Source organism: Heliangelus exortis (assembly GCF_036169615.1).
Source record: "Heliangelus exortis chromosome W unlocalized genomic scaffold, bHelExo1.hap1 SUPER_W_unloc_1, whole genome shotgun sequence".
Lineage (NCBI taxonomy): Eukaryota > Metazoa > Chordata > Aves > Apodiformes > Trochilidae > Heliangelus > Heliangelus exortis.
In genome coordinates, this window is record NW_027285918.1 from 134,782 (window position 1) to 147,210 (window position 12,429).

The 12,429-nt window shown below is 47.5% G+C and overlaps 1 protein-coding gene and 1 long non-coding RNA gene across 3 annotated transcripts in view; both read right to left on the bottom strand.

The window, feature by feature from the left end:
• Positions 1 to 299: 299 nt before the first annotated feature.
• LOC139790520 (POTE ankyrin domain family member G-like) overlaps positions 300 to 12,429 on the bottom strand; it is an 86,780-nt gene continuing 74,650 nt past the window's right edge. Inside the window, exons 1-13 of one of the 2 annotated variants that reach the window (XM_071732392.1) lie at positions 8,381 to 8,902; positions 7,843 to 7,957; positions 7,423 to 7,596; positions 7,205 to 7,311; positions 6,573 to 6,710; positions 5,087 to 5,340; positions 4,090 to 4,123; positions 3,941 to 4,010; positions 3,047 to 3,113; positions 2,489 to 2,565; positions 1,997 to 2,147; positions 1,169 to 1,253; positions 300 to 436 (exon numbers count right to left, since the gene is read on the bottom strand). In XM_071732392.1, the coding sequence (XP_071588493.1) occupies positions 1,198 to 1,253; positions 1,997 to 2,147; positions 2,489 to 2,565; positions 3,047 to 3,113; positions 3,941 to 4,010; positions 4,090 to 4,123; positions 5,087 to 5,340; positions 6,573 to 6,710; positions 7,205 to 7,311; positions 7,423 to 7,596; positions 7,843 to 7,957; positions 8,381 to 8,601 (1,464 nt within the window). In that variant the 5' untranslated portion in view covers positions 8,602 to 8,902 and the 3' untranslated portion in view covers positions 300 to 436; positions 1,169 to 1,197. Of the gene's footprint in view, positions 437 to 1,168; positions 1,254 to 1,996; positions 2,148 to 2,488; positions 2,566 to 3,046; positions 3,114 to 3,940; positions 4,011 to 4,089; positions 4,124 to 5,086; positions 5,341 to 6,572; positions 6,711 to 7,204; positions 7,312 to 7,422; positions 7,597 to 7,842; positions 7,958 to 8,380; positions 8,903 to 12,429 lie in introns of those variants that run through there. The other variant, XM_071732393.1, reaches the window with a different exon arrangement.
• LOC139790538 (uncharacterized) lies at positions 9,851 to 11,996 on the bottom strand. The gene is made up of 3 exons (XR_011723552.1): positions 11,814 to 11,996; positions 10,633 to 10,817; positions 9,851 to 9,928 (listed from the first exon to the last, which is right to left on the bottom strand). It is a non-coding gene; the product is annotated as an uncharacterized lncRNA (long non-coding RNA).

Sequence of the window (12,429 nt, forward strand, 5' to 3'; positions counted from 1 at the left end):
CTGGTGGAATTTGCAGAAAAGAACTTTAACATTCCAATCAGTCTTCTGACCAGTTAATTAGCCCAACACAGCCACACAGAAGAAATTTAAATATTGCTGCACATCACACAATAGAGAAGAGAAAGCTTAGTGGCTGAGATTGACTTTTTTGAGGAACAGGCAGCTCCCAAAAGACAGAATGCAGAAATGAACAGCAAAACACTGCTCAGAGCCTTCAACACTGCAAAACCTTTACCTCCCTTTTTTTTACTTTTCCAGCCTCATAGTTTAAGACTTGTTCTCTTAAACCAGCACACTTGGCCTTTAATTCCTTGTTCATCTTTTCCAGCGTGGAAACTTGCTTTTCAGCAGAGTTTGTGGAAAATGTCATTAAAGCATCCCTGTGCAGCAGCTGATGGAATAAATGGCCTTCCCTCTGGAGCTGGGCCAATGCCTCCTGTGTGGACAGAATCACAGAACCACAGAATCATTAAGGCTGGAAAAAACCTCTAGGATCCTCCAGTCCAACTGGGAAACCAACACCACTAAACCATGTCCCCAGAGTGGGAATAATGTGCTCCACTCTCCCCTGAGGTGTTACACAGGACCCTTCTGCCCAGCCCTGCCCCAGATGCCCAACACCAACAGGATGCCTGCCCTATTCCCCTCATGAATGCCATCAGAAAAAATCTTTTTCAAATACTTCCTGACATGGCCAAAAAAACATTTACAGAAGCAGGGATAACACCAAAAGTCACCAAATTTCAAAGTTTTTTGCATGAGCTTTCTCTTACAAAGGGGAAGACCAGGCATGTCTAATCACACACATCTGCCTGTTACAGACAAATCTCCCTCTTCCCTTCAATATGCATTTTGCATGGGGAAAAAGCATTTGACTGCTTTGTTTGTCTGCACAGCACAGCAGGAACAACACTGCTCAAAACTGAAGCAAACCAGCTGGAAACAAAGCAGCACTACAGCAAATATCCTGCATCTGGCAAGGATTTTTCCTCATCCTAAGAGGACTGTACCCAACTTCAGACAGTAACACAACTTTCCTCTGCAGGACTCTGCCATCACCATTAGTCACTTTCTGGTTACTTTTCTTTACCTTACTGTATAATCCAATTTACTCTATAGTGCCACTTATCAGTCCAGACTCTAATGCAAAATATTTGGCTTCACATACCTGCACCCCAGAGCTGGCAGTGGCTTCCTTTAGGCCTCTGTTTTTGCTGGTGATGACGTATGGAAAGCAGATCCTGAGTGCTCACCTACAGGAAAACCAAGAGACTTTTACAACCAGCATGACTGAATGCTACTTATTTACTCCTAGAGTGCATCTTGATTAATGGTGAGAACAATCTTAACACAAAACATCACATCCCCTCAAATTTATGACCAGCTAGAGAGAAAATGATCAGAATACACATTTCATGTGCATCCCTGTTAAATCCTTTCTTTGGTGGCACTTTACTGTCTTATGTAAAAAAGAAAGTTTCTGAATATCAGCATGGCCACACATAATTCACTCCAGTGTCTTCAAGGTGCAGGATATCTCTCTCAGATAAACTGTGTGCCATGCAGTAACGAGCAAGATGCTTCCAGCAATGCAAAGGGGGCCTCTTCCTCCTCCTCCTTCTCCTGCTCTGAGGCCTGAGGCTCCTCCACTGTTTCAGTAAAGATAGGTGTACAATATTTCTTCTGTCACTTGGTCAGTGTTCATTCAGGTCACACACAGCAACGTGCATGCAGCTTGCTGACACAAAACACTTGGTTCAGAGGGAGAACACAGCAAAAAAAGCAAGAAGGGCACTTCCTTGATACACACCACTGTTTGCAACACAAAGCCACAATTTCAGTTCTCAAAGAACGAATGAAAAAGAACAGGAATCCCACCAGGATTCACAAGTGAGGGAAAAAATTCAGTATCAGAAGTCCACACAATATTTGGTCATTTACTGTGCATTCATAGAGGAAGAATCTCAATCAGTATTAAACAAATCATTCCTCTCACCAGTCTTGTTATCTGCAGTCCCTGTCAAAATATCAGGACTTTCATTAAAAATGTACTTGGGGACACATGCAGCAATTGCAGCCCACAATTCTTTATTGAGTTCTTCCTGCTCCTGATTCTCCTCCATTTCTTCCTCTTCAGGTGACTCTTCCTAAAAGAGATCAAACCAAACAGCTGGAAAGAGCTGAAACAAGGACCTGCTTTGCCACCCACTGCCAGCTTGAAAAAGACTTTTCCTGCCTAAGACAGAAGGGAAACTTGGCTGAGCTTGCTTTTACAAGGCCTTCAGCTTTTCCATGGAAATCTGCAGCAGCAGAAAGAAATGCCTCCTGTCCTCAGTCTCAGCCCTGCTTCTGCACAGCCCCCAAGAAGCACTCCCTCACGCCAGCCCAGCTTCATTTCAGTTACAGCAAGCTCTCAGCTGCTCCTGGATCTCCCTCCTACCCTCCCCAGCCCCACCATGGCAACCTCCCTGTCCTTCACACAAAGTACCTGAGAACCACACAGAGATGTCCAGTGACCTTCCTCAGCTTTCTCCTTCTGCAGAGCTTCCAGCTCTGCCTGGAGACCTACACACCAGGGAAGAAGGGAGAGATGCAGTGGTTTTAGTTCACTCTGCTACGCCCCTGCTCTTTTTTTGAGGTTTTCTTTATTCACCAGGGACCTCCATTTCTGGAACAATCACATTGTCTTCAACCATATATGAGTAGTAAATTAGAATGGATGTGAATAAAAGGAGTTATTTATTTATCTTGCAATTGGCACCTTGCCAGACTTACTCACAGGAGAGGAGTCACTGGGACTGTCTGGAAAATGAGCCAGCTAAGGGGAGGAGCAGGAGGGAGGAAGGACTGGCCAGGGACAGAGGCTTAGGAGGTGATTAATACCTTCATTTGAACTATATGGCTTTTTTATTTCTCAAATGAAAAAGTCCTTTGTTTTCAAAATTTACTTCTCTCACTTTCTAGAGTAAGAAAATAAATAAGAAAAAAAAAAAACTACTTGGAAAGTCTACTTGCAGAGCAGGACATCATGCAACCTTTTCCTTACCAGCTTTCCCGTACTCCAGGAAAATGTTCCATAACTCCAACAAGTTTGGCTTCTGCTCCTTCTTGACCTAAAGATTTATTTTAGAAAAAATGTTTCATTTCTAAACGCCCTAGTAGTCACAACAATAAACATTGTTTTCACATCAAATATTGAACAGGAAATATAATCAGGTTGTCTTTTTCATAGTGCTTAGGTGCTGCATTTATCTTACACTTGTAACTACACAAACACTCCTCACACACCCAACTCAGTGAGTATTCCACCCCAAAAGACTCTGCAGGCACCCTTCTGCAAAGTGCTTCCAAAACTATCTTTACATGCAGAACAGTTTCACTCATCTGATTTTTATCTTTCTATTACTTGGAAAAATTCAGCTCTCACAGTTTCAGAATGCTTACTTGCAAAGGTGCAGAATGCAAGGCACTGTTAGCAGCACCAGACCTGATGCATAAATCAGCCTCTGCAAGTACACTTACCACAGTATCCCTAAATTTCAGTCTCACAGCAGAAAAATGCATCATTTCTATTTAAATCAATGCAAAAACATGAGATCATGCCAAAACTAAAGATGCTGGCTGGCATCTCCAGCATTAGTGAGTGGGTTGAACTACCACACTCAAGTTCCCCATCACTACAGAATCCCAGCATCAGCAACAGATGCTGATCCAAATGAACAAGAAATAAAATAATGGGAGTGTGTACCTATGACTTTGGCCCCAAACCACAAATCTACTGCTTGCTCTGCCACAGCTACAGGTCTTTTTGCAAAAACTGACAGAAACAATGACAGAGAAAACAATGCTGCCTGGAACTGCAGTTCCTTTCAAGCCCAGAGAAAACTTGCCTTCAAGAGATTTATTTTTCAAGGACACTTTTCCTATAACTGCACCATACCTTAGGGCTAAAACAGATGGATTCTTCAGAATCACTCCAAGTATCATCATTCCCCTCCTCCTCAGAACTCCTTCAAAAACAAAGCAAAATGAGTGCTATGTCTCTTAAATCACCTCTCAAGCAAGTGGGAGGGGTTTGTAAAGTCTCACCTTATTGAGCCTCCTTCACAAAGGTCATCTGTGGCTGTTCAAAGATTCAATGACATGCTGACATTAGATTTGGCAAGCACACAATTAAACAGTACACACAAACATTTAACATGGACAACTCCACAGCTCATACAGAATGAAACTGGCCACAACTGGACCCAAATGGGTGTGGTGACTGCTGCAAGAGTCACACCTGAGGGTCGGCGTACGGATGGATGCACCTCTGTGCCTCCTGGAACACTCTGTGTGGCACCTGTGGGTGCAGCTCCCTCTGTTGTTATATTATTTAGAATACAAATCACTATCCACCTTCTCTACCCCTCCTGCTCAGTAACACCTGATATTTCAAGCCAACAAATGCTGGGGTTCTCTTATGACAGGTACCCAACACCCAATTCCCTGCTGACAGGGCTGTAACATTTGCCTCAGAGCAGCAGGGAGTGCTGCTTCTCTTGATTTGACCACAAGCACATGCAATGGATGTGGCACAAGGACTCCTCCCCAAAACATACACTTCAGAGGACCTCAGAAGGTCTCTCAGCATCACCCCAGCTTACCCTCTAACCCTCTGTTGCTGCAGCACAGCAAAGGGACTCTCATGATGTGCTTTGCAGTGCCAGCCAGACTGCACTCTTAATGCCAAGAAATGCTCCCTGAACACTCTCTGCTGTCCATTTGCCACACAGTGCAGACATAACACACTTAAAAAAACTAAAAGAAGAACAGGTCCCAAGCTAGAGTTCATTTATATTCAAAAATTAATTCTGTAGGACACAACCCTGTCAGTAGACATGGAGCACACAAATCACAACTGCCCTTACAGCCTGACAAGGCCAAAAAGTAACAAATCAGCACATTCCCAAAGCTTCTTGTGCTGCTCCTCCTGATGCCTGCACTGAAGTCACCAGGGAGCACAGTCAGTGCTGACAATACAAACCACCTCAAGAAAAGGCCACATCATTGTCCTCTTGAGCTCCTCCATACTTAAGGATCCTACCTCCTCTGTCCACAGCAGGTGCACCCCACATAAATGGAGCAGCTCCTGCGTCCTCAGCAGTGATGACTATGCTGGGATCTTCTGGATCACATGCAGGAGCTTCTCCTCTGTTCTCCTGGTCTGCTTTTGCTTCCAGCTCTCCAGCAGCTCCTGCCCGCTCAGGAATTCGAAGTATCTTGAGTATGTTGTCACCTTGAGCATCCCCTGCAGGAGCTTCTGATGTGTTCTCCATTTTTGCCAGATATTGACTCAGACTGCACAGAGAAAGAAATAGAGTTGGTAAAAAGAACCACATCCTGGCATACACCATCCAGCATAACAGTTAACACCAACTTATTATCCACCCTACACATATTCCTACAGATTCTCAGCATTCTCCTCACTATTTGTTAAGGGTAATTCACACAGAACTCACTGCAGGGCTCTTCCCCTAGAGATGCACATTGACACCTTCCAAGTTCCAAGCTCCTGCTTGGAACATTTTTTCAGTCTGCCTTTTAGGCACACATAACCACCTGAGAGAAGGAACCCCCACAGCTACAAAGCTGTGCATCAGAGCAGTGAAGGGCTCTCAGTCAGATCTCCTCTGAAACAAAAGGCTGGTGGTTCCTGGGCACTGCAGTGCAAGTCAGCAAGGACAATGGTGCTGGGCTGGGCAGAGGCTTTACACGCCTGTCAGCTTGCCAAGTTCCTCCTCTGGCTACAGACACTTTGGAGAGTTCCTGCTGGGCAGACCTCAGCTCAGCAACAACACTTGAAAGATTCTCTAACACACAAGCCTGGAGAGAAATTTCCCTCAGCTTCCAAATTAACACTACACACAGTGTCTCAGTCCTAACCAAACACCAGGTGACAGAATTGCTCTGGTACCCCCCTCCACCCTCCCAAGGGAAGATAAAAGGGGAACAGGGAAGAGAGACTTGAAGGTGTGAAAATAAGACCCAAACAGCTTTGCTCAAAGAGGAAGAGACAGGAACACGTGGGACAAGGAACAAATATCTGCAAGTCTATACCAAAGCCCATCTCCATGGTCACAGCTATAAGTGTCCCAGGGCCCCTTGCAGCAGGGCCGACTCAGGAGAGGGGTCCCCAGCTGCCCCCAGCACCTGATGGATTCGGATCTTGCCGAGCACGGGCGAGCTGATGACAAAACAGGAGCCTCTGCCCAAGAGCTCCCAGTGCAGCCCAGCAGCAGGGAAGAAGGGAGCAGGCAGGGACCAGGCTGCCCATCCTCTGGCCTTTCAGAGAGCCTGGCAGGAGATGGGAGGGAATCCTGAGCCCTGCCTCTTCCACCCCTCACGGCTCCCTCAGGCTGCTACACACCCTCTCTCTTGGGCACAGCAACCACACCCAGCAGAAGACATCACTGAGCACACCTTCAACACACCTCTAAACACACCATTAAACCTTGGGGCTGCCACCAACAACATTCCAAAGCCACACTGAGAACTGACCACTTCTTCTCATCAGAAAGTTCAAAGGTTACCTCCAATACCCATGAAGATCAGCATAATCCTCAGCTGTGTTCCCATCAGTGTCTTCATGGGAAATATTGGCACCGTAAGAAAGGAGAACTTGGACCAAATTCAGCTGCCCAACAGAAGCAGCAATCATCAGTGGGGTTCTGAAAGATGCAAAACATCCTATCAAATGGATCATTTGACACAGACACAGAAACATTCGTTTCATTCCTGCTTGCTCTCAGAAAAAGTCTTTTCCCCATTACATTCCAATGAACAAAAGAAAAAGCAGGGTCCAGTAGAAGCAACAGTAACATGGGAGAGGGACTCAAAACAGCTGCGTGGGCAGACAGAGCTGCCACATGCACAACACTTCCGTGCACACGAGGCTGCTGTGCACGAGGTGGTTTCTCAAACTGAGGCACTGCTGCCAGGCTCATGACACATCTCCTGCCAGACAATGCCTCCTGGACATCCCCAGTGCAGAAAGCAGCCCCTCAGGTACCACAGCAGCCAAGCACACACTGCTTTCACACAGAACTCTCACAGAAACAGCTCCTTCCCAGTGCCCCCTGCTTTTGCTCAGAGCACATTCCCATGCTTCTCAGCAATCCAACAGAAAGAAGACCAACGGGACACATCTGGATAAACCCCTCACCTTTGATGCTGGTCTCGAGCATGCACGTCAACTCCTGCTTTCAGGAGAATTTCTACTATCTCTTCCTGACCTTCAGAGACAGCAAGAGCTAGTGGGGTAAAGCCCTCCTGAAAAGTCAGAGAAATACATCATGCTAATAATCAAAGCCAAAAAAATCTGTAAAAGGAATACTGAAGTCACTTTCTGAAAGGACTTGCTGAAGAAATAGAAACATTTACCTTATTCTTGGCACGATGATCGACAAAATGCCTGAGTAACAGCCTCACGAGGTTTTTATCATGAGCCTGGATGGCCAGATGGAGGGCAGTGTGGCCATCGGTGTCGGTGAGATTTGGGTCGGCACCGTGCTCTAGCAGGAAAGCCACACAGTCTTCTTGATGAAACTGTACTGCCTGGGAACAACACACAAAAAAAGGGAAGACTTGCAAAATTCACATTTCACTCCATCACAGCTCACCCAGCTTCTGAGCACAGGGAAAGAAGAGCACCTGCAAAGATGATCTGACAGGTGCCTGTCCCACTCCAAATCCAACAGGCGTGTTTCCGCACAGCTCTGCGCACAGAGTCCTGCCAGACACCTCTCCTTTCATGCACACTCAATAAGCCCCTCTGCCAAGAGCAGAACTTCTCTCACTCACCCTCATCAGGGGTGTTCTCCCAAAATTGTCAGCAGCATCCAACCGGCAGCGGTGCCTTACTAGAAATCTGACGACCTCTGTGTGGCCGTTTGCAGACGCCAGGTGGAGAGGTGTCCTGAGAATTAAACATGGGAGCTTAACACTGACAGACAAGGAAAGAACCAAAGCTGTGGCACCACCCAGCCCGGGGGACCCTGCCCAGACCCTGCTGCTGCTGCTGCTGCTGCTGCTGCTGCTGCTGCTGCTGCAACCCCGCACACATCACCCACAGGGCAGGAGAGACCTGGGGAGGCCTCAGCAGCTGCAAGAGAACCCTGCAGGGAGAGCAGGGCCAAGCAGCAGCCCAGCACCTCCAGGAGCACTGGCGCCCACCCAGCAGCTCCCAGCACTGGAAAGCTCTCGAGTTCCCCCTCCCAGCTGACAGGGCACATCTTGCTTTGCAAGCAATCAGCTCCAAGGGGATCCCACACAAACCCTGCAGGGGGGATGCTCCCGCACGCCACCCGAGGTGTCCCAGCAGCGGCCCACAGCCCCTCACCGATTCTCCCTGTCGCGGCGGTCGATGCCCCAAATCTCCATCCACCGGCGCCAGCGCCTCAGCCAGGCCAGGTGGCCGCGGGCAGCCGCGCGGTGCAGCCTGCCCAGACCTTGCTGCTGAGGCTCAGGGGCGCCGGTGCCGGCAGCGGCAGCACCGCAGGGCTGCCCAGGAGCGCTGACAGAGCGGGACACCCGACGCTTCCTGCTGAATTTCTGCCCCATCTCAGCAGCTCTGGGGGCTGTGGCACGGGCACAGCCCCACGGGAGCAGCGGGAGGCAGCCGGCAGAGCCGGAGGGGTGGGGGTTAATGACAGGGGAAGGGCAAAGGCAGGGACAGGGCAGGGAAGAGACAGACGGGGACGAGGTGGATGACAGGGGAAAGGCAGGGACGAGGCAGGAGAAAAGAGCAAACCAACGGCAAGGACCAGGAGCAGCCAGAGAGACACAGCCCAGCACAGCTCAGCACAGGAGCCACAACGGCAGAGTCGCCCCTAACGGCAGTTGCCAGGGGCAACCGTGGGCGGGGCCGAACCACCTGCGGGGAGGGGGGGGGGTGGGGAGAGAAGGGACTGAACCAATTCACGGGGGAGGGAGGGGACTGAAGGAAAGGAAAAGGCTCCCTTAATCCTTAAACCTTGCACTGGTTTAAGCCTCAGCATTCATTCAGTGCCACTACAGGTGACAATGGTCCCTTAAGTACCTGAGAGAAGCTGAGAAGCTCTCCCCCACCTCTATGAGCCATACAAAGAACTGGTAAGTTCTGCTCCTGGAGAGGCTTTTTCATAACCAATTCAAAGGAGTTGATAGAGAGGGTAAAATAACCCTTCCTGTGTAACCAACTTCTTGTCTCTCACTTGTCATCTTGTCCTGGTTTGGGCCAGGATAAAGGTGATTTTCTGTTTTGTACTTTTGCTTTCAGCTAAGTCTCTTGTAAGTAGTTGCACTTGCTGAAATTAACAGCAAGTTAATTAAATGAATGGCAAACTAGCTTCCTCTGACTGCACAGAGCTCACTGCAAAAGTTCCACTGCCATTGCACAAGTACAGGGGGTTTCCCTAGACAAGTCTAACCCATAACTAGAGGGAAATGGATATCTAGAATTCTCCTGGCACAGTTAACACAAATGTTAACTGTCACCATGCCACATGTGTCACACCCAGCTACACAGAAAATCATCTCAAAGTTCCCTGCTGCAAACACATCCTCTGCAGGCCCCAGCACCAGCCTGACCTTCCACAGGCAGCCCAGCTTTTGAACAGCCAGCCTGAAATGAGCCACTAATGGCTGTAATTAGCCACCAACCACACCCCACACACAGCACTGACTTTTCCAATCATTTGCTTTGGCCTTATTCAATGTAGCCTTGTGTAAGGAGATGTAAACTCTTCCCTTTCAGCTTTTGACAGATAGACTTTTCTCACAAACAGTTTATGTAAAAGCCACCATGCTACCTGGGGTAAGCTCTTGTTGGACTGGAGCATCAGGAGAAACCTCTGCTGACAGGCTGGGCAGGTATGTTCCTCAGACTCCAGTAATGCTCTTCTAATACCTGTGTGGAATTAGAATCATAAAAATGGTTTTTAAAGAAAGGAGGGAAATTTTGGAGTTCTAATCACTCTTAAAAATACACATATGGTTAAAGGGTGAGTAAGATCTTGGGTGGAAAACATGAGGATAAAAATGTTCAATAGTGTAAAAATAATTTCTAGTATGTACCAAATAACCACACGGTTTTGGTATTTCACTGTTGTAACATCTGAAGGTGGGGTTAGGTTGTGCCTTCATCTTTTATCTGGTCTTTTTCCCACTGTCCACTAGAGTTGAAGTCACCAACCTCAAGGTTAGGGAATAAAACAGTGATCAGGAAAACGTTCTGAGTTCTGAAGGATTAAATATTTAACTATTTAAATATTCAAATAGTGGTGGTTTTGTTTTGTTTTTTTTCTAGTCAGCAGTAAATCACCAGAGCAGTCTTATATAAGAGAAAGGGCTGTGGACAAGATAGTTTGATATCTAAGACTGTCAGCACCTGCACAATTACACACTCTGCTCATACTCCTCCCTCTGTGTGTAAAGGGCATTTAACCAGACACAGAAAAAGGGAAAAGAGCTTTCTGCTTATTTTCCCCTTTCTGTAAGAAGCATCCTTCATGATAAAGAGAACTGGAAACAAAGCAACTTTATTATCTTGTGTTTCTGCTCTCAGAAGATATGTGATTGTTTTGAATTAACAAACATGCAAGGAACACTTACATTCCTCACAATAACTGTTCCCACAGCAGGGAATAAAAGCTGCATCAGTCAGGAGGGCTTTGCAAATAGCACACAAGAACTCATCAGGTATGGGATCATCAGAGGAGGAGGAGGAGGAGGATAAAGAGGATGGCTCTTTGGATAAATAGAAAGGCTTTTCCTTCTTTCCTCTGGCATATGCTTCCCTGGAAACAGAGTGGGGAAGGAAAAAGACAAAAGTTAAAGATGGGCAAAAGGAAAAATTTTCCAAGCTTTGGATTTTTTCAAAGGAAGAGATGGAATTTCTGGGTGGAATTTTATACTGGAAAGCCCAGTATCTCTCAGCCCAGGAGACCAGATTCCTTCTTGGAACCTAGGACACATTGCTGGCTCATGAGCAGCTTGGTGCCCACCAGGACCCCTCCCAGCCTGTGCTGAAGGTACAGAGAGGATCCAAGGCTGTGTCATTAGATACAGATTATTTAAGCTGGCAGACTGCAGGGCATGAAGAAGCAAGAGTGGAGGGGCTGGGACATCTGAAAAGCTATTAGACAAACTTTTCTGTCAGAAATCATAGAATCATAGAATTGGCTGGGTTGGAAGGAACCTGAGAGATCATCAAGTCCAACCCTTGATGATAGAAATGAGGGACAAACATCAGTGACAATGTCACTGATGCTCAGCAAAAAAAGCAAAACAATTACCAAATGGGCCACTGAGTCATTTCACTTCACTGCTTGATCGGAGCTGGAAATACATCAAGAGTAAATTCACTGAAGTGCTTTTTTTTGTTGTTGGTGGTTTTCACAGCTAAATCAGACAGAGAAATGCACTCAACAGGCAGCTGAAAGAAACTCGACCCCCAAGTTACCTACAAATAGGACTGCGTGGGGATACCAGATTTAGAATAAACTAGGTTTAATATTAAACTACATTTAATATTAAACAATGTCTTTCTTCCAGTAACAAAAGTGAGAATTTTAGTGCCTTGTAACAGGCACTGAGGCCACAAAGTGAGCACCTTATCCTCCTGCAGATTTTCCCCTCAGAATTACAGGATGTTGGGACACCTGAAACACCCCAGGCGTGCGTGGCAAAGCTACTGGCTGCCTTTTCCTCGTGAAAATAGGGACAGAAGAGGGAAAAAAAATTCCAGCACACTCCACCTCCAACCACCAACCAACCACCACAGGTATTCTTACCTCTAAAACTCCTGCTCCACAATGACAGGCAGCAACCCCGCTTCTTCCCGTGACACTCCACTCCTCCTCAGAGCCAGGGACTGCAGGAAGGCTCAGCCAGGGCTGATCTCCTCCCCCCTGGGAACAGCTCCCTGAGCTGACACACAACCCCATCTCCATGCTGGCAGGAATGGGTGCCTGAGGGCTTTCCCTTGCTGTGGCCTCTGCAGTGAGGCAATGAGCACTTCCCAGAGGAGACTGAGGCAAACAAGTCCTGGAGAACCTCAGCATTCTCAATATCCTGTGGAGCTAGGTCTGACATTTCCTTTAGGAGAGGGCCTCCATTTTCCTTGCTTCTCCTTTTATTCCCACCTAGGTACCTCTCAAAGCTTTTCTTATTGCTCTTTCCATCCCTGGCAGGATTCAATTCTACCTGGGATGGATGTGGCTCTCCTGCCCTGCTCCCCAGCTGCTCCGACCACCTCTCTACTCCTCCCAGGGTACCTGCCCTTGCTTCCCTCCCCCCCTCTGCATGCTTCCTCCTTCAGTTTGAGGGCTTTTAGGAGCTGCTGGCTCATCCCCGCCACCCTCCTGGAGTTTTTCCCCAGCTGCGGGATGGGGAGTGTGGGGAAACTGC